Consider the following 26616-nt stretch of genomic DNA (forward strand, 5'->3'; position numbering starts at 1 on the left):
TAACACAGTTGAGACGCTTATGATGTCTGTGGTTCAGGAGTGGCACTATTTTTGAGTGGCTCGACAATAAGAAATAACACTCGTAGTCCATTTCCTGGACCCATCTGTGTGATGGCTCTTGATTCACTGACTCCAGCCTCAGTGCACTCCTTGTGAAGCTCTCCTCAGTTCTTGAATTTGACAATCCTCCGAAGGCTGAGCTCATTTCTTTTGCTTGTGCACCTTTTCTTACCACACTTTTCCTTCCAATTAACGTTTCATGAATATGGTTTGATATATCCTCTGAGAACAGCCTGCCCTTTCAGCAGTGACCTCCCGCCTCCTGGTGAAAGGTGATAATGGTTGTCCTCTGGACATTAGTAAAGTCAGTAGTCTTCCTCATGAGTGTAGTTGTGTGTACTGAACCAGAGGTAGAGATTTAAAGCTCAGGAAACCTTTGCAAATTGGACTTTTTCACAGTATTCTAATATTTTGAGATAGTGTGTTTTAGATTTGTGTGAGCTGCAAGCCGTAAACATCAAGATAAAAACAAAAAATATCTTTAATATTTTTTACTTTGTATGAAATAAGTCTAGAATTAGTGGAAGTCAACCTTTTAAAGTTAAAAAAAAAAAAAAACTTTTACATGATATTCCATTTTTTTTTTCATCTGTGAGATAAGTGTCTCGTCATACCCCCTTGTAAGATTTAAGATAACTATTAAACAGATGCTATGGCTAAATGAAAACAGTCATCTTAAACGGATCTTTAACTAGAATCATTGCCTCCTCTCTTAAAGACTTCACAAAAACCAGTTAACAAAAGTAGCTGCTTCTATATCTAACTCCATTTAAAGTAAACCAAGAGAATCTCTTAAGTGCTGTGTGAGTTGTTTCTTTACATCATGTTTCAACCCACTGAACTTCTCACATGTACCTTTAAGCTGCAGACAAACTGTTTTCAAACAGAATCCACTCTGTGCTTTCTTTGTGAAAGGTGCAGCTGTTTTCTATCCAGACAGACAGAAGTTTCAGTCGTGATGTGGTTCTGTGTGGTAGGTGGGCTGCTGATCGTGACCTGGGGGTGGAGGGGGGGTTGGGTAGGGATGGTGTGTGTCGTGTGGAAGAAGAGACGAGATGCACAGTTGCCCCGGTAACCAGGAATTAGGAGGCCTATGTGCGTGCGTGTTTGTCTAACAGGACTCACTTCCTCAGCACGGCGATCTCGTTCTCGATGCTGCTCTCTTTCCCCTTCAGGGCCTTTTTAGGGATACACTTCACCGCAAACATGCGGCCGGTCAGCTTCTCCTGGGCCAGGACCACCTCTGAAAACGCTCCTCTGTAAACACACAAAAAGAAAAAGTCATGTGAGTGAGGAGCAGATCATTTACTGGGTAATGTACGCTTCCATCTCTTGGTGTCCCACTGGTTTGAACGATAACTATGTTTTATGGACACAGAGCAGAGAAAAAGATTGCTTTCTGTCAGAAGATGGACACCATGCAGGGTCCAGTCTGAGAGGAATTTATCTTTAACAAATGAAAGAAATTCATCTTTACAGCAAAGCACAGCTGCATGATAAAAACACATTAAGTTCTATTTGGAGGATATTCCAGCAGTAGGAAAAAAGAAAAAGAAGCCTGTTAACCAGGTAATATTGTTAACTAATACAAGGGTGGGCAACTGGAGGCCCAGGGGCCACATGCAGGCCCCTCCTCACTTTATGTGGCCCATCAGTCAATTACAAATATCATCAAATTTTAGGCTTAAAGAAAACATAACAAACCCTATCAAGAAGTAATTCAACCTTAGGAGCCAACACAACACCGTGCACAAATTAGAATACAAAATAGAAATATTTCTATACAATCTATGATTACTGTAAATGTTTTATTTGTGTGAAGAACTTAACCTAGTTATTCTGTAACTGTAAAAACTCTGTTACAAAGCATTAATAAAGGCATTTAACTATATAGTTAAATATACGTTGATAACAAGTAAAGACTGTTTCTGTCTCTCTCTTCCATGTGCACAAGAGTGTAATGAATGTGTCTCAAGTGACTGTAGTATAAAAAGACACCTGTGTCTGGAAGGTCCAGTCCCTGGATAAGAAGTATTTCTGTCTACCATTACACCATGACGTCAAAAGAACACTCAAAGCAACAGAAGCAGAGAAGATTACTTAAAGTATGAGTCAGGGGATGGATGCCAAATTATTTCTAAGGTCGTTTTCACACCTGATAGTCCGGGGGACTCGGTCCGTTTTGGAACGGAAATTGCAACAATGTTGCACTACCCTTTGTTTTGGTTTGCATTCATACTGCTTTCTGTGAAATGGACTAAACCGTCTGAACGCCTACAGCATCAGCCCACTAGGGGGACTGTCGTCACAAACAAACAAACGGCGACCAAGAAGAAAAGCCGGCGTAGAAAAAGACGAAGCGGGGAAATCCAGCTCCTTCCACCGGTCTTTTTTCCACATAAACAATGAAAAAACACAGAATTAATGCTGTCTTGGGGTTTCTGCTCTTGCATATGGGCATAAGGAGCAGTCAGCGAGACGGTGAGCTGTCCAACATGTCGTTCTTTACACGAGATGAATAAATAAGCACAGACTAGGACGTGTTGCTATGGATACACAGACGCCAAGCGAGGTACCGACATGTATTTGAGTGTATTAAATCACAAATAAATCCTTTTATCATTATGCTATATGCCACTTCCTGTCTTTGGTTCACAAGTTGGTCCGCTTTGCTTTCACACCTCAAATGAACTGCACCAGGGTTCGGTTGGAAGTGGACTGAGACCCCCTGTTTTCAAGCGGACCAGAGTCTGCTTGTCTGGTCCACACCAGAGTTCGTGTGAGATTTCACACCACTCCAAACTATCCAAGACTATCCAGGAAAACGGACCAGAGTTTGTTTAAAGCGGACCAAACAGCTCTGGTGGGAATGCGCCCTAAGGCACTGACAGCCTTAGTTCAATTCAATCCATCATCAAGAAATGGAGGGAATATGGCACATGTGTAAATCTGCTTAGATCAGGCCGTCCTCACAAACTAAGTGAGTGTGCAACAAGGAGACTAGTGAGAGAGGCCACCAAGACCCCTGTGACTACTCTGAAGGAGTTACAAGCTTCAGTAGCTGAGATAAGCAAAACTCTGCATACCACTTTACCAGTCAAAGCTTTATGGGAGAGTGACAAAGAGAGAGCCACTGTTGGAGAAAACTCATCAAATCTGGACTAAAGTTAACCAAAATGCATAATGACATAAGGCAAAATGGTGCTTTTTTTGGCTATCAGACAAGATGCTACGGTTGGAGGACACCAAACTGCATATCATCACAAACACACCATCCCCCTCTGTGTAGTGCAGTGGGTGCAGCATCATGTTGTGGGGATGTTTCTCAGCAGGAAGCTGGTAAAGGTAGAGAGCAAAATGAATGTGAAAGCTACACAGAAATGGTTCAAAGACAACAAGGGAAATGTTCTAGAGTGAAAGAGCTTGAGAAGTTTTGCAAAGAAGAATGAAGTAAAATTGCAGTGTCCAGATGTGCAAGCCAGACTAAGACCTATCCACACAGACTCAGAGATGTGACTGCAGCCAAAGGTGACTGTACTAAAAGAACCTTGAAGGAGGTGAATACTTCTGCAGCCACTAATTTTGCATCAAATGTTGTTATTCAATTTGTATTACTTTGTAGAAATCTGTTTTCTCTTTGAAATTAATTCACATATATTTTTTTGTCAAAAAGCCAAATTTTATTGATCAAGATTGATTTATAAATCAATAGAAGGGTAAAACATCCAAGTGGGGGAATATTTTTTGCAGTCAATTTGCATCAATAAATCTATTTCTTTTTTGGTTATTTACTGTAAACAGTCCAATAAAATACACAAACATTACATTTATCTAAAGAGAATTTAAACTCACAGTGCTGGCATTGTAGTCAGATTCAACAAAGAAAGGCAATGAAAAAAAAAATCTCCATTTTCTATCAAATAAAAGAAATGCATTCAGTGTAATGTTTTCATTTGACACTTTGAGGATTCAGTTGTTTTGCCTTTGAGATCCCATTTCCAACAGGTACAGGTAACTGCTCACTTTAATTAGCAGAAAATTACACTGCAGAGGTAATGTGATTGAATCTGTCAAGTGTAACACTGGAACATTAGCAATCTTTGTATTTATTCATGCAAAGCGATGGCAACAGTTTATGATTTCTTAAATTATTGACGCTGGTGTCATAAAAAAGGATGATTCTCAACAAATATCACTGCATGAACATTGGGAAAAACACCTGAAAATTAAACCAGGCCACGTCTTCACATTCTTGAACAAGTGTGTGTATGTGCTTATGTTTGTGGGTGCCTCAGCGTGACAGGCTGGGTGATGAATGAAGATGAGCCTGTTGCGAGTTAATCTGTCTGAACCGTGTGTTGACTCTTTTGTCGATCTGCCTTCAGCTTCACCGGTGTCGCATTAGAGTGAACATCCCTCTTCGTTATCTCCTCCCCTCGTCCTTCTCTCTCCTTCTCCTCCTCCTCCTTCTTCCTCTGTCACCTCTCTCTGTGCAACAATCAGGGGACCTGCAGCTGACACAAATCTAAATATATTTTGTTCCAAAGCCTCCTCAAGGCATAAGGCATCAAACTGAAAACCATAAAAAGCAGTTTCTAAGCACTTCATGGTCTTGCTATTTTTCCGTAATTCTAGTCCCAAAAAAGCATCTTTAATACACTGTTATTGAAGCTTTTATCTATTTACTGGTTTAGTATTGCCCACTTAAGGCTTTTCAACAAAATGGACTATCTATATTTATAGCTGTACCAAAATTAAAATACTTCCACACATCAATCAGACACAAACAACTGGTATTAAGGATAACATTGATATAATTTTCCTGTACTTATCACACTGTTCAAATTTTATTCATCATTAAAATTGTTGGCGACAACCACTTTAATATCGTAGTAAATAATGTCCAGACTGCATGCAACGAAGGATTGTTTACAGGTGTAAAGGGAAATTACGCATTAGACTCAGAGGAGAACATTTTGAGACACTAGACTTTGCTGTCTTCTCCTCCAGGTAGCCTACCTTTGGCTTAAAAAACTCAGACTGTTGGAGTAGCATGCACTCACTAGCTTCAGCTGCTCCTCATCTGTTCCAATCATCTGTAAAAGCTATCCCAAACTTTGTAGTGAGCCTCGTTGTTTACAATATTAGTCTAATTTTGAAACGTGTTGAAATCGGCAGAAATGGACCTTAATTAGTGAATGAAAAGAACTGAAAGACGTGTATATTATGATGTGTTTACAGTCTGCTTGGTCAACTGATGACTACCATGTAAACATAATCTGATGCTGTGAGAATGAGAAACTTGGTTGTGTTTTTTCAGTAATATATAATTTAAAAATATAAATGGAGTCATGACCTTTTTTCCTTTTTTAACTCAAGCTCTATTCAGCTTAAACATCTTCTGTTGAAAATGTATTGCGGGCGCACAGATGGTCGAGTGGTTTAAGACGCGCACCATGTGCGCAGGCGGACGCACGTCTCTCCCCACTCTCTTCCCTGTTTCCTAGTCTATCCACTGTCCTCCACTATCTAGAAAAGGCCCCAAAATAAATCTAAAATGTGTTGTTGATTTTGCTTCCCATCAAGTCCACCTGTGGTGAATTAAATTGATTCATTTGGAAAGGCACACACCTCTCTATAAAAGGCCTCACAGCTGACATAAAGTCAAAGGATCTGCCTGCAGTGCTCAGAAACAGGATTGTTGAAACGCACCTTCATATGTTCTGCACTGAGGAGAATCGTCTAGCCACTCTGCCATAAAGCCCGGATCATTGGAGGGCTGCAGTGATGGATGTCCTTCTGGAACTTTGTCCCACTTCAGACGAGATCTCTGGAGCTCAGTGAGAGTGACAATCAGTTCTTGTCACCTCTCACTGAGGCCCTTCTCCCCTGATTGCTCAGTTTGGCCAGAATCCAGTCTTGGAAAATTCCTGGTTGTGCCAAACTTCTTCCAATTGAGAATTGAGGCCACCCTGCTCTTGGGAATCTTCAGTGCAGCAGAATTGTTTTTGTAGCCTTCCCCAGATCTGTGCCTTAGAACAATCCTGTCTCTGAGCTCTGCAGACCGCTCCTTTGATGTCATGGCATGGTTTTCGCTCTGATATGCCCCGGATGTGAGGCCCTCTAAAGAGAGGCATGTGCCTTTCCAAACCATGTCCACTCAATTTAATCAACCACAGGTGGACTCTAATCAAGATGCAGAAACATCTCAGTAACACTCAAGAGAAATGGGAAGAACCTGAGCTAAATTTTAAGTGTTTTTGTAAAGGGTCTGAATACTTATGCCACTGTAATATTTCAGGTTTTTTTTTAATATAAATTAGCAAAAAAAAAAAAATTAAAGTACTATTTTTTTACTTTGGCATTATGGGGTGCTGAGTGTAGAATGATAAGAATAACACATTTTTTTTCAACTGTAGCATCAGGCTGTAACATTAGAAAACTGAAAAAAGTAAAGGGGTCTAAATAATTCCTGAATGCACTGTACATTGCTTTGTGCTGCTAATTTGTTTTGTACTTTTATAATATAAACTTGATGGAATCAAGCAAAGTATGACAATCTCTTATTTTCGCACAGGGTTGGTATTACCTGGCTTGGGACCTCTGGTAATTTGTGTTTTCATCCTGTGCAAAGCAACCATGACCGTGATTTGCAAAGTAAAAATTCCAAGGCCATATTTGAGCACACACAGTGGTCTGCAACATGTAACAAAGTGTGTAACAAAGTGTGTAACAAAGCTGTTCTCTAAACTTCAACTATCGATTAGAATTTCTGTTTCCATATCAAGAAAATATGTCACAGGCAAGATGAACACAATGCAAGTACACTTCTAGTTTGTGCTTTTCAAACTAAAACCCTAGTTTGGCATTTTATTTAGAAACTCACAGAATGGTTTCATTAAGTTTTTTAATTATTTATTGAAGTAAAACTTATGAAGACAGGGCGGTGACAGCTGGGAGAAAGAACCAACATGCAGCTGGTATGAAAGGCGTGAAGGCTAGGGGTGTAACGGTATTTGTATTCGTCCCGTACCGTCACGGTACAGCCGTCACGGTTCGGTGCACGCAGTAATACGACGAATACGTCTGAGTGAGTATTAAAAAAAGTCAAGTTCTCACTTCAATCCAGGTGACAGCAATGAGCCTAAAAGCTGCCAGCAACCGTCATTACAGAAGAAAGAGCAGTTACAAAAACAAACGAAGAAGAGTGATGGTGCATGTGGAGTTAGAAGAGCCGCCGGCTTCATTTTAATCACCTGTATAGCAATTGTGCTCTGGCTCTATGAATCATATCAACTTTACCTTCAGCCTCGGAGGAGTGAGAGAGGGACTCTGCAGCTGTGTCATAGGTAAAGTTATCCTCAGATTTCACATGGCTTTAACCTCTTTATCTTTCAAGATGGGCTGTGAAAAGTTCTTCCAAACTTTGTAGTAGGACCCAGTGGTTAAAAAAGTAGTCCAGTGCTGAAGTCTGTGTTGAAATCGGCAAAAAAAAAGATGCTAATTTCCATACTTAACAAGCTAACTTGTGGTTGTGTGATGATGCGTTCAAGTTAGATGGGAAATTTTAGGGGTTAAAGAATGGGTATAAATATGTCAATATATCAATGAAAATAACCTAGTTATTCAAAAAATGTATTTATTTATTAATATTTTTAACCATTGAAGAACTTTTGGAGGAAGGTCACAGCAGTGTTTATAATATAAATGTAATTTATTCAGCCTATTTATTTTAATACAATTTAATTAAAGAATTAAAATTAAATTTACTTATCCACTTCAATCACTGTACTAAAAACGTACTGAACTGTGACTTCGAAACCGAGGTACGTACTGAACTGAAATTTTTCTGTACCGCTACACCCCTAGTGAATGCTAATTTTAGCCACACTTGGCAATCCAATTAGACACTGTTTACTGTAGATGCTGTGATCTGGTGTTAAACAGTGTTAGATAAATGTTCATACATTTTGACTGTTGTGTGAGTGTTTGTCTGCCTGTAGACGATCCTAGAACCTGATTTTAAGATATAGTTCAGTCAAATTTGAAATCAGAACATCTGCAGTTGAGTCAGTTCCAAAGTTTGAACTAAGTAAGTGTTGAAAATTTATATATCAGGTTTTTTTTTTTTTGGTTACCATGCAGTCAACTACGGCACCCTTTTTTTAAGCTCTTCATTCATTTATTGTTTCCTTTGTGTATTTGTGCTGTGAGTGTGTTTAAGTCTCCTCAAGGGAAAAGAGGCTGTTGTGAATGAGTTCTTTATCACGCCAATATGTGTGCTCTGCCATGCAGAAAGCCCTCGAGCCCTTCAGAATGAAGCACGTTTGACAAGCAGCCCATCTGCTGCGAGACCGACGAGCTTTAAGAACACCATCGCACAATCATCGCTGTAAACACGGCTCGTCTTCTTGGAGTTTTCTCAGTCACAATCTCATTTTTTCCTTTCCTCCTCCTCCTCCTCCTCTTTCCACCTCCCTCTGTCAGTTGCTTTCTGCCTCCCTCCCTGCACATCTTTTACACTGACAAGTGATCATAGTGCCGGTTGTCCCTGGAGATCAACATGGACCATGTGGTACAAGATCAGATCACTCCAATTGTCACAGTAGCACACTGAGCTGACACCTGCTTGCACTGATAGCGGCTGTTAGGAGGTTGTGTGACGTCAAAGTGTAGACAAAACAGTGCTGTTCTGTTTGTACTGCTGCTTCACTTTCATACATGCACACTTGGAGATTTTCCATTCATATCCATCAGAGGGAAAATGTGCTTAAAGCAATGAGCAGCCTCTGAAAGGTACATTTTATGTAACTGACAGAACATGAACCTGGTTTTAATCTGGGCTTAAAATCCTATCCCCTTAATCCAAATAATCCTGTAATTAAAAAAAGAAGAAAAGAACAAGTGCATTGCGTCTACAAAGATTTAAAAATCAAAGAAATTTTACTGATGCATCGGGGCAATCACTGCTAACACACTCGCGCTGCATAAAAAAGAACTGGTTTCTTAACATCAGTGGTATTTTAATTATAGCACGCTGTGGCTCCTACATTTTCACAGCTGCAGTTCTTATTAATTATCACAGGTGGGCAGATTGCAGCTGCAGCTGCTTTATGGACAGTAAATAAAGGGTTTTAATTAGAGGTGTGAAATAATGTAATGGTTATGCATTACAAACCAGCTAACAACAACTGCTTGAGTCTGAATTTTTGTGAAAGGTTGGCTCAAATGACGAACAATGGGAAAGAGAGGACAGTTAAAGCAGTGAGCCCACAGAGAATTACATTTTTGCATCTGTTTGACCATTTTTCCCCTGCAGATCACAGCTGCAGCTTAGTAATGCAACCTCTTCCAAAATAAATTGATAACAGCAAGTGTTTTCTTAAGGAAATAAAGGAAACCAGAACAAATGTGAAAGGTAAAGTGGATACATTTCAACTTAGCAAGGTATCTGACTCGGTGGGGAGACTTTTATATTAGTGGTTCCCAACATTTTTTCCATGGAGCCATTGAGCCCCCCAGGACTCACATGAAAAATATTGACTTACTGCTGTCAAATATACACACCAATTTGAATTGTTTTTATTGTTAAAAGCCTACACCCCACCCAGGGGGGTCCTGGACATGGACCCCAGATTGGAACCAAGGTTTTAGATGATAAATGTGGACTGATTCAGAGCTTGTTGCAACTAACTATTAGTCCAAATAATTATTTAGTGTGTGGTTGCATAACAGTAATTTTACTCTCCCTGATGAAGTCAAAGCTTCCCTGATCTCAAATCATAGAAATAAAAAAGTATTTGATATCTATGATTCCAGATTAGGCTGCTTCAACAGAATTCCCACAGCTGCAAAAAAGGCATTTACCAAGCCTAAGTACTCGTACTCATGAAACATTGCAGATACTTTATTCAGTATCAATTGAAAGCATGATGTTAGCCTCTACTTACACTATATTGACAAAATTATCCAGCTGCCTGACCGTTACACCAACAGGGACAGTAACAGTGTATTCAAATACATGTACTCTAATATACCCCCCCCCCCCACCACCTTTTGCAGCTCTAACAGCCTCCACTCTTCTTGGAAGGCTTTCCACATGATTTTGGAGTGTTTCTGTGGGCATTTGTGCCCATTCTGTGAAGCATTTATGAGGTCAGACATTGATATTGGACAAGAAGGCCTGGCTTCGCCTTCCCCAAACTGTTGCCACAAAGTTGGAAGCGTAGCATTGTCCAAACTGGCTTGGTATGCCGAAGCATTAAGACTGTCCATCACTGGAGACAAGGGGCCAAGGCCAAACCCTGGCAAACAGCCCCATACCATAATCCCTTCTAGGGCCGGGCAATTAATCCAAAATTAGATTAAATCGCAATATGGCCTGCTGCAATTTTCAATCAATTTTCATCATGTATTAATTTAAGTGCCATTTTTTAGAATAGTCTACAAAAAATCCTACCTTCTTAATTTTTGTACTTTTTTCTTATTAAATATAAGAATGACAAAAACCCTCAATGCAACAATTACTATCCAATTTGCAATAAAAGTCAAAATCATCAGAATTAAATGTTTTAAATAATTGTTCAGCCCTTGTTTAGGAATAAAAGAAAGTTAAGTAATAATTGCATATCAAATTGCAATCACAATATTGGGGGGAAAAAAATTGCAATTTGATTATTTAAAAAAAAATCATTCAGCCCTAATCCCTTCTCCACCAAACTCCATAGAACACATTTCCACTGCTCATAGTCCAGTGTCGGTGTGTTTTACACTGCATCATCCAACACTTGGCATTGGACTTGATGATGTGAGGCTTGCATGCAGCTGCTTGGCCATGGAAACCCATTCTAAGAAGCTCCCACCACATAGTTTTTGTGCTTACAATAACGCCAGTGGAAATTCGGAACTGGCTAAAATGAGTTTGGAAATATTGGCATATCAGATAATGTCAAAAATCACATATAGTGCATCCCTAATTGATGTTGTGTAAGCTGCAAGGAAAGTTCCAGAGACTTAGGTCATGTTCTCAAAAGAGCCTTAATGCCTTTTAACTTAAGCACTCAGTTCTGTTTCTTTCCTCTCTGTAGCCAGTCGTGTGGGAGGGCTAATCATCAACTACAGTGCTGAATGAAACCCCGCTGACTCTCAGAGCCATAATCAATACAGGTTACATTTAAAAACAATGTTGCTGTGCAGTCAATCAACACTGACTGCTAACAAATGGTGGCTAAGACTCTATTTAATCCAATCATTATGAATAAGAGCTATCAAGAGCAAGCAAATGGAAAGAAAGATTGAATTGTATTTATATGCACAAATACACACAGTACACTGTTCATTCATGCTGAATATCATGTCTGAATGGTGGGAAGAAATGAAAGAAAAATGAAGCTGAGCTGTTCTGAATGGAAGAAAAAGGTCAAGAGAGAGAGAAGGAGAGACAGTCGTGTGAGCTGCTATTGTGAATGGAGGCAGAACAGACTAATAAATATGCTTCTTACAGGTTCTCAAACACTCACACCACTGCAACAGGAACACAGCATGGTCCACTTCACAATTCATTAACCCTAAATATGTTTGCTCGCCACATGCACGCTCACTCACATGCACATGAATGTGTAGGGTTCATATGATTTTAGGAGGGGGGCTTGTATAACATCTGCCAGCTGAGTTCACAGACTGTGCGATGTGTTTGTGAGTGTGTAAGGGGTTGACTATGGCAGTCCCTGCTTGCCGTTACCCTCAGCAACAATGATTGCGTTTCCTCCTGCATGAACCGGTGTAATTGTGTCAGTCAAGCTCCACTGACTCTGACGGTGTGCAGACAAAGAAACATACTACAGCAGCAGTTTTGTGTAAGTATGTTTTTCTCCATTAAGGGTGCATCCATCAGTGAAACGCCTCTCTCTCACAGAAGACAGAGATAGAAAGGCTGAGACTGGAATAGGCTGACAAGGTGACAGTGACACATTCAACATGACTGACAGCAGCAAACAGGGTTTCTCAATGTCAAGCTGGAAACCCTTTCATCCTGAAAAGGTGTAAAGTCATCAGATTTTTCTTTTCCACTAGGAAGAAAAATACACCTGAAACCAAGGTTAAAATGCTGAATAGTAAAGCAGACTTTGAAAAGATTTTAGATAATCCAACTGTATATGTAAAAGTGCTATTACCCTCATTATTGATTCTGGCATAGGCATTGGTGGTATACAGTAATACTGTATTCCAGGGATATCATAAATAGCAACGGTATCTTAATAGTATAATTGCTGGCTTGTCTGTGTGTCTGTGTTGATTTGGATGCCACACCAATGTTCCAATTGTCTTTGATACTTCCCAGAAGACTTCTTGGGTATACCGGTTTGAAACTGGTGACATAAAAAATATAAATATCCCTTATACAACACATACTCTCACCTCAACTGTGCTGAAGAGGAGACGGCCTTCGCCCTCAAAAACACGCTTAAAGCTGGAAACTACACCAGGCTCATGACTGGCTTTGCTTTATAACTGAGAGAGGAAGTAAAAGAGCTGGAAAAACACCAGACTTTGTTGAATCACACCCACAAGGAAAAGTATTTGGCACAGATGTGATGATACAGCTGCTCCATGGTCACTGATTAAAGTAAGCTCTCTTTAAAGCACTTCTGCATGCTCATATTAAACAAGATAAGACAAGATATATGCCACATGCTGCTGTTCTAAATCACAGTTTAATGTTATTTGTCAGCTGTAGTTGGTTGTGCTGGGTAAACACGTTTGAATATGTGTCATTCTATGTTCATCCAAATGGTGTGATGCTTTTTTAAAGCTCCAAAGTCTGGGTCTAAAACTTTGCAAATAAATCAAAGGCACAGCTTTAATGCTCCCCTTATTATGTTGTAGGTTGATCACTACAAATACGCAGTGATGCAGAGAGATGCTGAGCCATTATGCAGTTATTTGGGGGAAAAAACCATCCCTTTTCATGCAAATTGGCCATATTGCATTAAGTTTATAATGACGAGGATGGTAACAGCACAAGGTTTAATACAGTAAATATTAGTCTACTGTCTGTGAGAGCCGATGGAAGTGTGCTGCAGTTTTTGTGGCGCTCAAATTTTCCAGAGATCAGGAAAAAATTCCACCTCTTTATGACTTAAAAATAAATGATAAAAATGTAAATGAGAAAAATGTCATGATGATGTGTTTGAACGTAACACTACAAAGTGGGTACACTCACTTCATGTTATTTGTATTTGTAGACAATAACTTGGAGTGGAGAGGGGTGTAGATAGCCTAGTGGTTTGGCCCATGTAGGAGTCCATGGTGCAGTTTACTTTCAGTTTGAACACTTGATAACGGCTCTGACATGAGGAGAAGGTTCTGATTGGTTGAGCCGCCTGGCTGTGCTCTGCAAGTGTCAGAGCAAGGCATGCAGAAGGCTGGGGCTTCATCTGAGCTTTTGTCTGTAACAAATTACAAGTTACGCTACCTTTATTGTGGCTGAAAGGTTGAGAAATCAGCACCATAAGTCTTGCCAAAAAAGTAGAACGGTAATGACAATCCTGCAAAATCCATTTACTGATACCAGTTTACTTCTCACTACTTTAACCAAACTCAGAAGATTATTTTACAACAGAAGCAAGGTCTTTAATGAAAAACTGTTGATGCAGAAAGTGGTTAGATAAAGAGGAACTTACATTAATTCAGTCTGTGAAATGGCATTACTGGTGCTCATAATTATTCTTCTTAATTAAGTGCAAAATGTTAACATGTCTCCAAAGAAGTCAGGCGTACCCTCACACAGCCTTCCTGCACAATGTCATCTGCAGTTCTTTTGTGTTTATCTGCATATCTTCTATACAAAGTCTTAATCCTAAAAAGGTTTCCCCTCCTGCTCTTTTCTTAGTTAAGGGCTTTTTTTGCCAGAATTGAAATTAGACAACTTTATTTTGGCAGTGATCGTGATGCGAGTAAATGCAGCTGGGTTTGAAAAGCACTGCCTAATAAGATGACAACAAGTAGAGTCTCAAAATAAACTGATCCAAGAACTGAGCGCCGAGATAAATGAGCTAAAGTGTTACAAAAAAGCAGATGGGAAAAGCTCTCTGGATACGTATGAAACACACACACACAATGAGGCACATGCATGCAGAGAGCGATAATGTCAGCTCTGTAGGTCTGCCCCTGCCTGATCAAAAATCAGCAGTTTAATCAAAGCAGAAGCGCCTGCCTCTGAAAGGACTCACACAGACAGACATGCTCATGAACAGACACACTAAATAGCAGAGGGCCTGATAATGACAGTGAATGAACAAGGACGATTACTAGGCAGTCATCACTGAGCCCAACAGGCACTAGCACACCTGTGCCATTATTTTCATGTCAAAATCTTCCTCTTGAACAGTGTGTCTTTGTGTAAAGCCAATGAAGAGATATCTATCTCTCACACAGAGGTATTTTATCAGCTGCAAAAGAGAAACAAGGAGAATCCAGAGAAGAGATAAAATTAAAGACACAATGAAGGAAAACAGAGGAATGATTGGAGGCTTTATGTGCTGCTCACAGAGAAAACACTATAAAAGACAAAAAGAAGTTTGGTGCAAAGGTGCTTCATTTGGCAGAGAGGGATGACTTTTATGGCAGCCAGGGTTTCTTTCTCTCATGTATAACACTTTTAACTAGCTGGGTGCTTCTCATTACAAAGTTTTGTCCATCCTCGCCTTCTCTCTCTTCGACTAACCCGGAAATCGTTCTCCCTCTGCCATGATGAAGGATCTCCCAATTCCTTCAATGCACTTGGAGGAGGCAAGGATCGAGGGAGGAGCGCTGAGTGAGGAAGCACTGGTGTATCCTCCACAGAAGTCTTTTTATCAAAGGTGCATCATTTCAGCTTGTTTTCATTCCGGCTTGCCATCGTTCAAAAAATACAAATAAAAAAACCCGAAAAACCTATCTAGATAAATTATGCCATCTGGATAGAGTGAATTTGATGGTGGCTGGATGAGAAGTACTAAAATGCGTTCATTTTCAATGGGCATAAATGTGGCTGAAACAGGTGCATCCCAAATTTTTCAACATTAACATTTTAATATAACATTATTGTCATTATGGCCTTTTTTATTTTATTTATTTAAACTTTACTTAACCAGGAGAATCCCATTGAGATTAAAAACCTCTTTTTCAAGGGAGTCCTGGCCAAGAGGCAGCAAAGTTCAACACACAGTTACAACATACAAACGAGATTAAAACAACATTTAAACATAATGGGGAATCACAGATTATGAAAAACAAGTGCACATTATTGAGGCAGACTCCAATGCTTTTAGCTTGGTTTTAAAAGCATGTAAGGATAAGAACTCAGACAATTTCCAGTCTCTCTGCAACATGTTCCAAGCAAAAGGAGCTGAGTAAACAAAGGCTTTCTCTCCCAGTTCTGTGCGGACATAAGGAACAGAGAGCAACAGCTGATCATTTGATTGTAAAGAGTAAGAGTCAAAACTTCTCTGTGAGATTAAAGTGCAAATGTAGGGGGGCAGTAATCCAAGCATGGCCTTGTAAATAAAAGTGTACCAATGGCAAAGGCTTTAGAAAAATGTTTTTTTTGGGGAGGTGGGGTAGTGCACTAAAGGCCCCTGTGCCTGCCTAAGCTTTTGTCCTTAATGGCATTTTTTCCCCCTTACATCACTTTTAATTTAATACTTTAAGTAGTTTTGAAACCAGTACTTTTACACTTTTACTTGTGTAAAAAGCTTGAGATGATAATTCAACTTCTACAGAAGTCTTTTTAAACCCTAGTATCTATACCTGAGTTTCCATTAGCCGGTAATTGCCGGTCATTGGCCAGTAAAAAGGGCGGAAGTCCGGCAGATAAAAATATAACCGGTCAAAATGTCCGGCGGAAAACATGCAAATGACCAAATAAGTAAATACTGAATACTTGCATATTATATTTTGTGTAACCTACAAGATATGTTGCAAGAATGCATTAATATAAACTAAAAGTTGCCTAATCTAACTACATCTACTGTCCTGCGGTGCTGGGGTTGTTTATCTCCTCAGACGGCAAGCACATGGCTAATTATGTATGCACAATGATGTCAAAGCGAATCTATCTCTCTACTGCATCTGCTCATTACTGCTGGAGACTCTGCAACAGTCTATGCTCTGCAGGGAAAGTTTGACCAGAGCTTTCAAATAAAGCAGAATTTTAATCTAAGTGAGGTTTTCCTGGTTAACCAAAGGCTTAATATCATCAGTGGTATGGAGGGATTTTGAGTATGTCATCACTGTGAGTACTGAAGAGGCTGAATCAAAGGGGACGGTACAACTGAGCATCTGAAACACAGATGCAGCAGCAGACAGAGAGGCCTACGCTGGCTAATTAGCAGAAGTAGTCTTGGATAAGCTGTCAGTGAGAGGAGGACTGGACCGGATCTGCTGTGGAGCTTTTATCTTTTCGGGACTAGTCCAAATAAACCAGGATGGATGGATTTACTGCTTTGTTGGAGGTTACAGTGATATCATCATGGGGACTGATATTAGCAGTTGATGGTAAGACTCATTTTTCATTTGAAAAATAGAGTTCTAACACAGTGTCCAGCTAAGAGAGCACTTTTGTTATGAGTTTGGATGCTTCGCTGTTGTCAGTGGAGGATGGTATTTGGCTGATGTAAGCTACAAAGAACTTAGCGGCCAATGAGCTAACAGGCTAACGGTGCTAATGTGACGCTAACTGTTGTTTATGAGTTTAACGTGGGCGTATATTGTGTAACTGACTGCGTGTGTAAGGAAAAGCGCACAGCCTTTATTTTGATACTTTAAACCACTTACACAAAGAAAAATAGAGAAAGTCTCTGTGCAGCCATTTCCAGGGTCTCATCATGTGTACGTGTCTACCAGTTTTTAATAACAGGGTAATAATTAGTCAGGTTTACTGTTGGCTTGGTTTCTACTGTCTCAGTTTTGGGTCAGGTCTGGAAATAAAAACGTGTCCTCTCTCCCGTTTAGCGCAGACTTGTATGTATTAATTGTATCACAGAATATCAGATTTATGAAAATAATGTTAAAGCAAATGTCCGGTAGTTGTTCTAAATGGCCGGAATTCTTGAGGACTGCCAGTCATTTTGACCAGGAACAAAAAAGTCTAGCCGAAAAGCTGATCTATACTTCTACCTGAGTGATGAATGTGAATACTTTTGACACCTCTGGTGATTGGTTTGGAGGTGCGGCACCTGCCAGAAAAGCCGCACCTCTGCAAGGTTCATGACTGTTTCTATTCTTACAGCACTTTGGAAAACAACAAAAAAACAAAAAACAAAAAAAAACAAAAAACCCTTAAACAAAGATAGATTAAATAATAATGTTTATATTTTAACTTTATACAGGATGATATAATCTGACAGAATTTTGGCCTCACAAAGGCAGAAATTTGTTTATTGTTCCTATTTAATTGAAAAAATAAACAAACTCACAGAGCTCTGTGGTGGATTCTTGATCAGATTACAGATTATGTGAAAGAGAGCCTCAGTTATCAGCTAATAACATGGATCTGTAGGTTACATAGATGAGAATATTAACAATGATTAAATGGTTGAGTTTATAAACCAAAAACATTCTAATGATAACCACATATGTAATATAAAGAATACTTTTCTTAATACATTTTATTGAAATTTTGTTTTTTTTCCCCATTTTTGTTGTGAGTCATCATAAAGGTTTTTGAAATTATTTTAAATACGGGCCTGCTAATGTTTGGGCTATGAGGGGGAATCAGCTGATCATCAGTACCTGACATCACTCAGACTGCCGCTGTGAAGTGAAGGACTTCTCATTCACTAAGCTGTGCCTCCTCTCTCCTCCTATCTCTTCCTCGCATCTCTCTTTCAATTCCTTGCTGGGTGGAGCTAAGACACGAGGAAACGATGCGAACGGAGGAAGGAGAGATACCAAAATATGAAGTAAGAAAGACCTGCTATGGCTCAGTTACTCTTACATGCAGTTCAAAGTTTACACTGGCCTCTGAAGTATGAGTGTTACACTTTGTTGTGATAATGGCATGATCACCATCACCAGCGAGAGAGAGAGAGAGAGAGAGAGAGAGAGAGAGAGATAGAGAGAGAGAGAGAGAGGTCTGCTCCCTTTAATAAATACACTGCTTGAGTTGTGATGTCTCATGCAAAAACTGAAACATCTTATGCTTTTTATTTCGCCACAGCTGATTGCTACCATTGCTGTCCTGTCCTGTACTCCCAAGTTTGGATTAGCGCTGCAATACGCCTAACCATGAATCACACAAATGAACCACTTATATGATAAGGACTTTTATCAATAATGACACTTTTATTAAAACTCTTATCAATCTGAGTCTACAATGATACCAATATCGACTGTTTAATGGGAAGACAAAATGACAACACATTACAATACAATCCTTTGAGTACCACGTAATAAAGGTCACTGCACCAATAAAGGCTTAATAAACCAAGGCTCACTTCTCCCATTTCAGTCCAAAATACTAACACACACAGTCTTCAACCAGCTCTATGACTACTTGCTGAACAATGATCTGCTTGATCAGATTCAGTCTGGCTTTAGGCAGGGCCTCTCTACTGAAACTGTATTTTTTTCCGTAACAGAATCGTTGCGATTTGCCAGAGCGGCTGGTCAGTCCTCAGTCTTCTTGCTGCTGGATCTGTCTTCTGCCTTTGACACAGTAAACCACCAACTCCTCCTCTCTACACTCTGCACTTGGTATCTCAGGATCTACCCTCTGGTGGGTCAAGTTCTACCTCACAGGAAGATCTTTTAGAGTACCAAAGGAGGAGAGTGTCAACCCCAACCCCTCCTTTTCTCAGTATACACCGCCTCACATGGTCCAATCATCCGCTCACTTGGCCTTTCTAATCACTGCTATACAGATGATACACAGATGGATCTCATCCTGCCTTGCTGGTATTTTTTAAATGAATGAGGGAACACCATCTTCAGCTCATGCCCACAGTCTGCCTGAAACCTAGGTGCCATGATCGATGACCGCCTAACCTTCAAGGTTCATGTGGTTCATTGCTCAATCTTGCTGAAGTCCACATATTCACTTTGAATGCAGCAGAAGCCGCTGTCACTCTGGTGGATAGAAACGAGCCATCAGCTCGCTCAGGCCAGGAGGCTTATGCTTTTTCATGGGCTAAAGAGAGGCGAAGAGGGAGGGGTCAAATGGGAGCTAGCTATCGTGGTTTACATTAAAGAGCCATCTCATAGAACTGGCTCATGCACGAATGGCATGATTACTCAACCACTCACCCAACAAGGTTTATTCAGCTGACTGCCTATCACCCTTTCAATTTTAAGGATGTTAGACAAAATGAGGATTTTTTTAAATGTAAAAAGGGCACAGCTAACCACTTGGCTCAGGACAGGACTCCTTAAGACTCTTGTCTCCCTTCACCTGGCTAGACGATGCTGGACTCTACATGGTCAGCAAGACTAATAATTTGGAAACCTCCACTTCAGGTTAATCTGTTAAGACTGTGGTAAAAATAACTTTTTGAAAAGTGTAGGGACCGTACTTAAAGACCCTGTAAAGTGAAATCCAAAGTTTTTGTCTTAACACACTAGATATGTAGGAATTTGGTTGCTGTAAACATGTAAAAACACTGTGATCTACATGTGACTGAATTCTGGATTTAGACTGTTAGAAAGTTTTTCACCTCTTTCCTGGCTTGGTTCAATTTGGGTGGGGCTAATATGTGGTCTCGTGATGTCACGAGATTTTAACTTTTTTTTTTTAATCTGAAAGGATCATATTTCTCATGAGTGGGTGTGGCTTCAGCTCATTCAACGGACACGCCCACACCATCCTGGAGCAGAGTTTACTGCCTCATTTGTCCTGATTTTGAAGCTTAATTTTATAAACTTGGAGAGGTTTGTTTCATTTTTTAAATTTGATTTAGGCGTTCATAACTCAGTGACTTGTCATACAACAAATCTAAATACTGATTCATTTTCACTTTACAGGGTCTTTAATGTATGTAGAAATTTTCTGTTGATAATTGCAGCTTACAGGTCCATTTAGCTCTGTTAAGTACTAACTTTATAGTACATTTTGGATCACATGTGACATTTGCAGACTTTAAGACATTTTATTCACATTTACCTAACATTTATTTTAACTGAACTAACCTTGAACGCATCACAATATAACCATTTCAACATTGATTTCAACAATGGATTAATACCTTAAACTAAGAGGATTTGCTACAGAGTTTGGGAGTACTTTTCAATTCTAAAAGGCTAGTGTAATGAATACATGTCTCTTTCTTCTTCAAGCCTGCAGTTAAAAGTACCATAATTTGGTTTATATTAATGCACAATACTGACAGACTTTGAGGTTATGTTCCACCCAGTAAGACCTTATGTAGGCCTATGATAAAAGATAAGATAAAATAACGTAACTTCACAGAACCTGTGAGACTTTTTAACAGTATCAATAAACTAATATGTTAATGATTTTTGTTGCATAGTCTGACTTGGTGCAATCACAAAAAACAAAACAAAACCCCCCCCCCCCAACAAATTCTGAAGTCTGATCTGGTCTTCAACCACTAACTTAACTAGCTGGTCAGCACCTGACATTTGGATTTTTCTGCCACTTTCCCTGCTCTTGTCAAACAGTTTCACCTCTAAAGCATCTGTTACTACCAGTGATGTTCCTTGGCAGACTATTTCAAATCTAGTTGAATTCAAATTATAAATTATGTTTAGTCAAGTAGTTAAAAGTTAAGACAACACTCAGAAAATAATGAAAATCTTGCACTTTTAAGATATTTTGAAATTGGTCTGTAATGGTTTTTCTTATCGCACAACATCATCTCCAAAATGGGCCTGTTTTGCATTCCACAGGTGATCGCTACTGATCCGAATCACAATGGGAGCTGAAGCGTGATGGCTAAGGATTCCTTTTTTTTTTTTTTTTTACAGCTGTTGTGTAAAAGCAATGGAGTGGAAAAAATTCTACTGTTGTCATACATACATAGACACACAGCAAAACCTCACAGCCATGCTTAGTGTGTATAGAGAAGGTGAGAAACATTTATAAACACAGAGTTAAATGAAGGGGAAAGAGCCAAGAGCCCTTCCATGTGTCTTCCTTCCTTCTGTTTAAGTGTGTGCGCCATATATGCCTTTGTTGCACAGCGTGTAGGCTTAAATAGCACTGTTGCCACGGCAGCAATTAAGTGCCAATTATAGTCTGTATTCTCACTGTGGCTCTGACAGCGAAGATGAAGATGAGAGAGAGCGAGAGCTGAGAGAAAATTCCTGCACTGTCTTTCGTGCAATTAATCACTGAAATTCAGTGAACAGAAACATCGACCAGACTTAGGTCTGAAAGATCGAGACATTGTGATCCAACCCGTTGTCCATATGGTGAGGAGAATCATGGGCTCCAGTCCACAGGCAATATAGCAACAGATGGGACATGCATGCAGAGCTCTGCACAGCTAAATTAAACATTAACGGAAAAAACATGAAGCAGTGCATGCAGGGTGAGATTTCTTCAGGTTACATTTCACTGATTAGAAACATAAGAGTGGATGAAATAACGCAGCAGATTCACATCAATGACATGCTGAGATTTCCAGAATGAAAGAGAGATGTTCCAATGCCACTTTTTCCTTCCAGACACTGATTCCGATACCAGGGTGTTAGGTACTGGCTGATAACAAGGAACAGTCTGATAAGGGTGCAAACTTTCTGGACCGACTATGCGTGGAAAACTGGCACTATTGTCCCTATTGTGAACTCAGGACATGCCTCAACAAATAGAATGTCAATGCACAGCCTCTCTGTGACACGTACAGTTGTTTTTCCTGCCAATTACTGTGAGTTTTACTGCCAAAAGTTAAAATAAAAACAACTTATGTTTAATGCAAAGACCTCTGTCACAAGATTTCTCTTTGGTGAGAACTGTCATAAGATTATTAGGACAGAGGAGAGCAGCAGCTATCATAAAAAGAAAACACCAAACTGGAGATTACAAAGAGCACAAGGATGCTCTGGACATTTTAAAATTGTTGGTGTGACAGCTGGTGAAGAAACAGAGCTGATCTGCTCCCTCCACCTCCTGCATGCACTACTTGGGGTTGCACATGATCGTGAATGCATATTAAGTCCATCATAATGGTGTGAAATTAAATGCTGTTACTAAAGACTTGTGCAGAGAAGGAATAGAGTGTTCATTAAGTTTGTGTACGCTCACAGACTTGCTCATAGTGTTGCTATTTGTTATGTTGTCACTTTGATTCAATCTCTGCTTCTACTGTCTCATTCTCAGTCACTCATCTATCAGCTGTTGGCTGCATGAAACATCAATCAGAAACTTCACGGGTGTAGCACAGGCACATTACATTATTCAAGAAAATGATTAAAAAAGAAAAAAAAAAAAACATACAGACATCAATAATTATAAAAAAGTGGGGATGCGAACCATGGTCCCTTGAGTGATAGTCATCTATACTACCGCTGAGCTAATGGACAAGCTGATGACATAACAGGTTTACATACAAAGTGAAGATGACACCTGAAGTGGCTTGAAAAATAGACAAAACACATATGTGTACAAAACATTACAACATCTACTACTGCACTGACAAATAAACATGTTTAATCAATATTTAGATTTAATAAAACATCAATAATTCAGTCAAACTGATTCAAAAACGACAGTCCGTTGGTTTCCTTAAATTTCCCAGACATGAGCTCAACAACAACTTCCTGAGCATCTGGAGTGACCGAGCCATCACTCAAAAATTAGTTGGCCAATAGGGATACACCCCAGAAAAGCCTGCCCACATGTGACGTTTGCGTCAGAACTGAGAGCAAAAACTCAAGAAACGCGAAAAAGGATCAGGCAGCACAAACGCAAAACCGAGAAGCGAGAGCAAAAGTCTGATCACTGAGAGAGAAAAACAGAAACTGTACACAAAAAGAAAAATTTTCAAAATTCAAAGACTTATAGTTTGGTTGCTATTTCAAATTTGTTCTCTTGATGTGAACTTTTTGTTTTTTGCATGGATCACATTTTCTTGTTCTCATATGCTAATTTTTGTTTGATACTAAAAAGTTTTGCTTGAATCTTTTTGACACAAATTTTATTCCTAGTGTAATGTAGAGTATGCTGATACACACATTGATAAGGATTTTACAGAATCATACAGCAGTAAATGATGTGACGACAGTTTTAAAATATACTGTATATCCCTATTTATGATTGCTGCCAGGAGATGGCAGCAATCATAAAACTTCATGATGTAGCACCAGCTTACTCAACTAAAACAAGTTGGCACTAAGAGAGGTAAAATGGATAGTGCTTATTTTCAACCCGTTGGCTAAAAGCCAAGATACTGGATTATTTCGTGTTTCCTCAAACACCATAAAGTCAGGAGTGTGACATGAGACATGCAATCTGAAAGAAGAAAAGCACTATATATACAACAGTCTTCACTGACACACAACACATTAGCAGCTAGCAACAACAGCTAGGCTCACTGGGCTAATCTGTGTCGTTCCAACCAGCTCTGAATGACACTGTAAAGTGGAAATTTCCCTCAATTTCTGATCAGGAGATCATGAGCAGTACTTCATGCTTGTTTGTTGTTTTACACAGGCAGAGCAGACACACACACATCGACACAAAGGCTCATCATTGTGTTGTGTACGAAACACGGATGGAGTGGGCACCTTACACATCTTAAAAGGGGAGGGGACTCTACATGAAGGCAAGCATGGCTCTGTTCCAACCTTTTGGCAATGTGTTGCTGCCATTACATTCTAAATGAGTTAATATTTATCATGAAATGGTAAAATGTCTTAGTTTAAACAGCTGATACGTTGTTTGTTCTGTTGTGAACAATCTTTGCATTCTGTCTTCATTTAAAATTTACACAGCACTCCAACTTTTGTGGAATTGGTGCTGTACATAACTTCTATAATAACACTAATTGACATCAGGATTTATCAGACCTGCACATGCAGGAAATATTGTACCCTGTTAAAAGATGATGTACAGCAGCATATTTGTCACTGTGTCTGAATTGTTAATGTTTCATTACCTTGCTCCGTTTCCTTGTACCTTTCCATTAAACTTGCTACAAAGCCTAAAAAATGAATTCCCCTAAGACAAGAGGAACACAAAAAGCATAGCATTCGTGTCTATGTGAGTATAATTCAATGGAAAAAGGGAGTGACTGCAGAGCATGAAAAGAAAGATGATGCTCTCTGCTGGCTTTCACATCACACATACATGGTCACACAGTCACACAGAAACGCAGCCGTTGAGGTATGGATTCGCCATGGCAACAGCCCTGACCACTACAGGGATGTCAGGAGACTTCCCTTCTGTTTACATTAATCTCCATGGAAACAGATCAGTCTGTGCATGGAGTAGCTGTGGGGTAATCCGATGTTGTTTTTAAAAGCTAGAGACTGTGTCTGTGTTTTCATGGTCATCTATGCTTGGTGCATTATTTTTAATTCATGTTTGTGTGATCAATCATTCAGTATTTCTCAATGCAGACCAATCTGTGAGAGCATACAGGGAGTGAATGATGAGTGTAGCTAGTTTTTAAGAATGAAAGAAAATCATCAGAGTAGCAAAAAGGGAGAAAAAACTCCGGATATGACAACTCCTCACAGGGCAACACCACTGCAAGAGCAAAACCCACATACTACTGATGATACTGTACACTGTGACAATGCTGTGTCGAGGCTGTTTTTGGTTGTTTTGGTGGTTTTGTGATACTCTTTTGTGATGAGGGGGTGTTGATTTTTAAAATTCATAAGTAAAACAGAGCATGTTTACATCAAATTCTGTGGTGATATCATTAATTCAGCTCTGTAGCACAGCCAGCCTGAGCAGTACGTGAAGTCTGCCTCGCTGAAGAGCTGATGTCGGTGGTGCTCACAAGGATGCATGTTGGCTGCAGCTCTGTTGCAGCTGCAGGCCTGGTCTCTGTACGCTGGAGTAAATGAAAGGATTGGCCATAAATGATAAGTGTTTGATCCAAATGCACAATAAGGTTTTATCCAAATTAAGCTTTGACATAAGTCAGAAAGAGATGCAGGCAGGTTGGTTGCAACTAAAATAGCCATTCTACCAATTAGGACATAGCTTGTAATCACATTTAATTCCCCATTTTGGTCTGTTTTGGCCAAAAAACCATGCACAGCTCTTGAAAAAAATGGGTATGCCTCCTAAAATCTAATTCTGGTGCTGCAGCAGTTTCTAAGTGGCTTTGCTCACATGTGAAAACTCAACCAACACCCACTGCTCAGACCAAGAGCAACTAAGGCTTTAATGATACCACAATTTTAAATTTTACTGTTTAAAAGGGTTATTAATAACTGCTTTGATACTATGTTAATAAACACAGACATCACATGCTCTCAAAACTGAGAATCATCTTATTTTCAGACATCAAGAACAAGCTAACTCCTACATATTACCAATGCAGACCACATGTTCAAAGCATAATAACAGCCTGACCTGCAGTCAAAGGGTTTTGGGACCCTCCAGCCCTGACTATTGATCATTTCATCCAGTGTAGTGTGTTAAAGTAAACAACAATGAAGACAAAAGCCGGGGCGTCTCCTAACCTCCCATCAAAAAGTCAACCATGTTTGATTTTTTCTTTGCTGCCTTCTCTGATGTGATCCAGCATCCAGCACAAAACACATGAAAGCCCTCTTGGAGTTTGCAAAGAAGCACCTGAAGGACTCTCAGATTATGAGAAATAAGATTCTCTGGTCTGATGAAATCAAAAATAGAACTGTTTGGCCTCAATTCTAAACATTATGTTTGGAGGAAACCAGGCACCACTCATCACCTGCCCAATACCATCCCAACAGTGAAGTAGGGCCAGGCGATATATAGAGTATACTCGATGTATGATTTATAAAATGACTATATCGCGAACATTGAGTACAGGTTATGTGGAAGTTTTGAGCTGTCAGCGTGCATTTTTCGCTGGAGTTTTGCTGCTCCCATTGACCCTGAACACACCTCTCTTACAGCAGAGCGGTCACTCCCCCACCCATCAAGAAAATTGAGGAGGAAGTTAGCAGACCACAAAGGTGAATTAGAGTTGTTGAGAGACAGACAAGAAGAAACAGCACTGGATCTTTCATTTGGCAGTCATTCAGATTTAAAAAGGGAGATGTCAAATAATGCAGCACTCTAATCAAACTATGGTGCATGATGATGCCAAATAATGGCAGTAGTAACAAAACACATCACCAAAGACATGACTCTAGTGTTGTTGAAAAGCCAGGATTTAAAAATCGCATTAAGATGCTCTACCAAAAATATGATTTGCCCAGGCACAAACATTTTCCTGAAAACTCCCTGCCAGAGTCATACTTGTCAGAGATGTGGTGGCCCAGCAGGTAACATATATGATCCACTTCTCATCGACAACTAGGAGTTAAAAAGCTTGTGCCTACTTGTCCACGATGATCACACAGGAGAGCTCCTTGCACAAGGTCTGAAATACGCTCTCATGTAATGGAACTTGGCAG

The 26616-nt window shown here is 39.7% G+C and overlaps 1 protein-coding gene across 1 annotated transcript in view; it reads right to left on the minus strand.

Moving 5' to 3' along the window:
* The window catches only part of camk1da (calcium/calmodulin-dependent protein kinase 1Da), a 126409-nt gene that overhangs the window by 65440 nt on the left and 34353 nt on the right, over window positions 1-26616 (minus strand). Inside the window, exon 2 of the mRNA XM_041780706.1 lies at window positions 1186-1317. Coding sequence (XP_041636640.1) covers window positions 1186-1317 — 132 coding nt within the window. The remainder of the gene's footprint in view (window positions 1-1185; window positions 1318-26616) is intronic.

The sequence above is a fragment of the Cheilinus undulatus genome, linkage group 23, assembly GCF_018320785.1.
Source record: "Cheilinus undulatus linkage group 23, ASM1832078v1, whole genome shotgun sequence".
Lineage (NCBI taxonomy): Eukaryota > Metazoa > Chordata > Actinopteri > Labriformes > Labridae > Cheilinus > Cheilinus undulatus.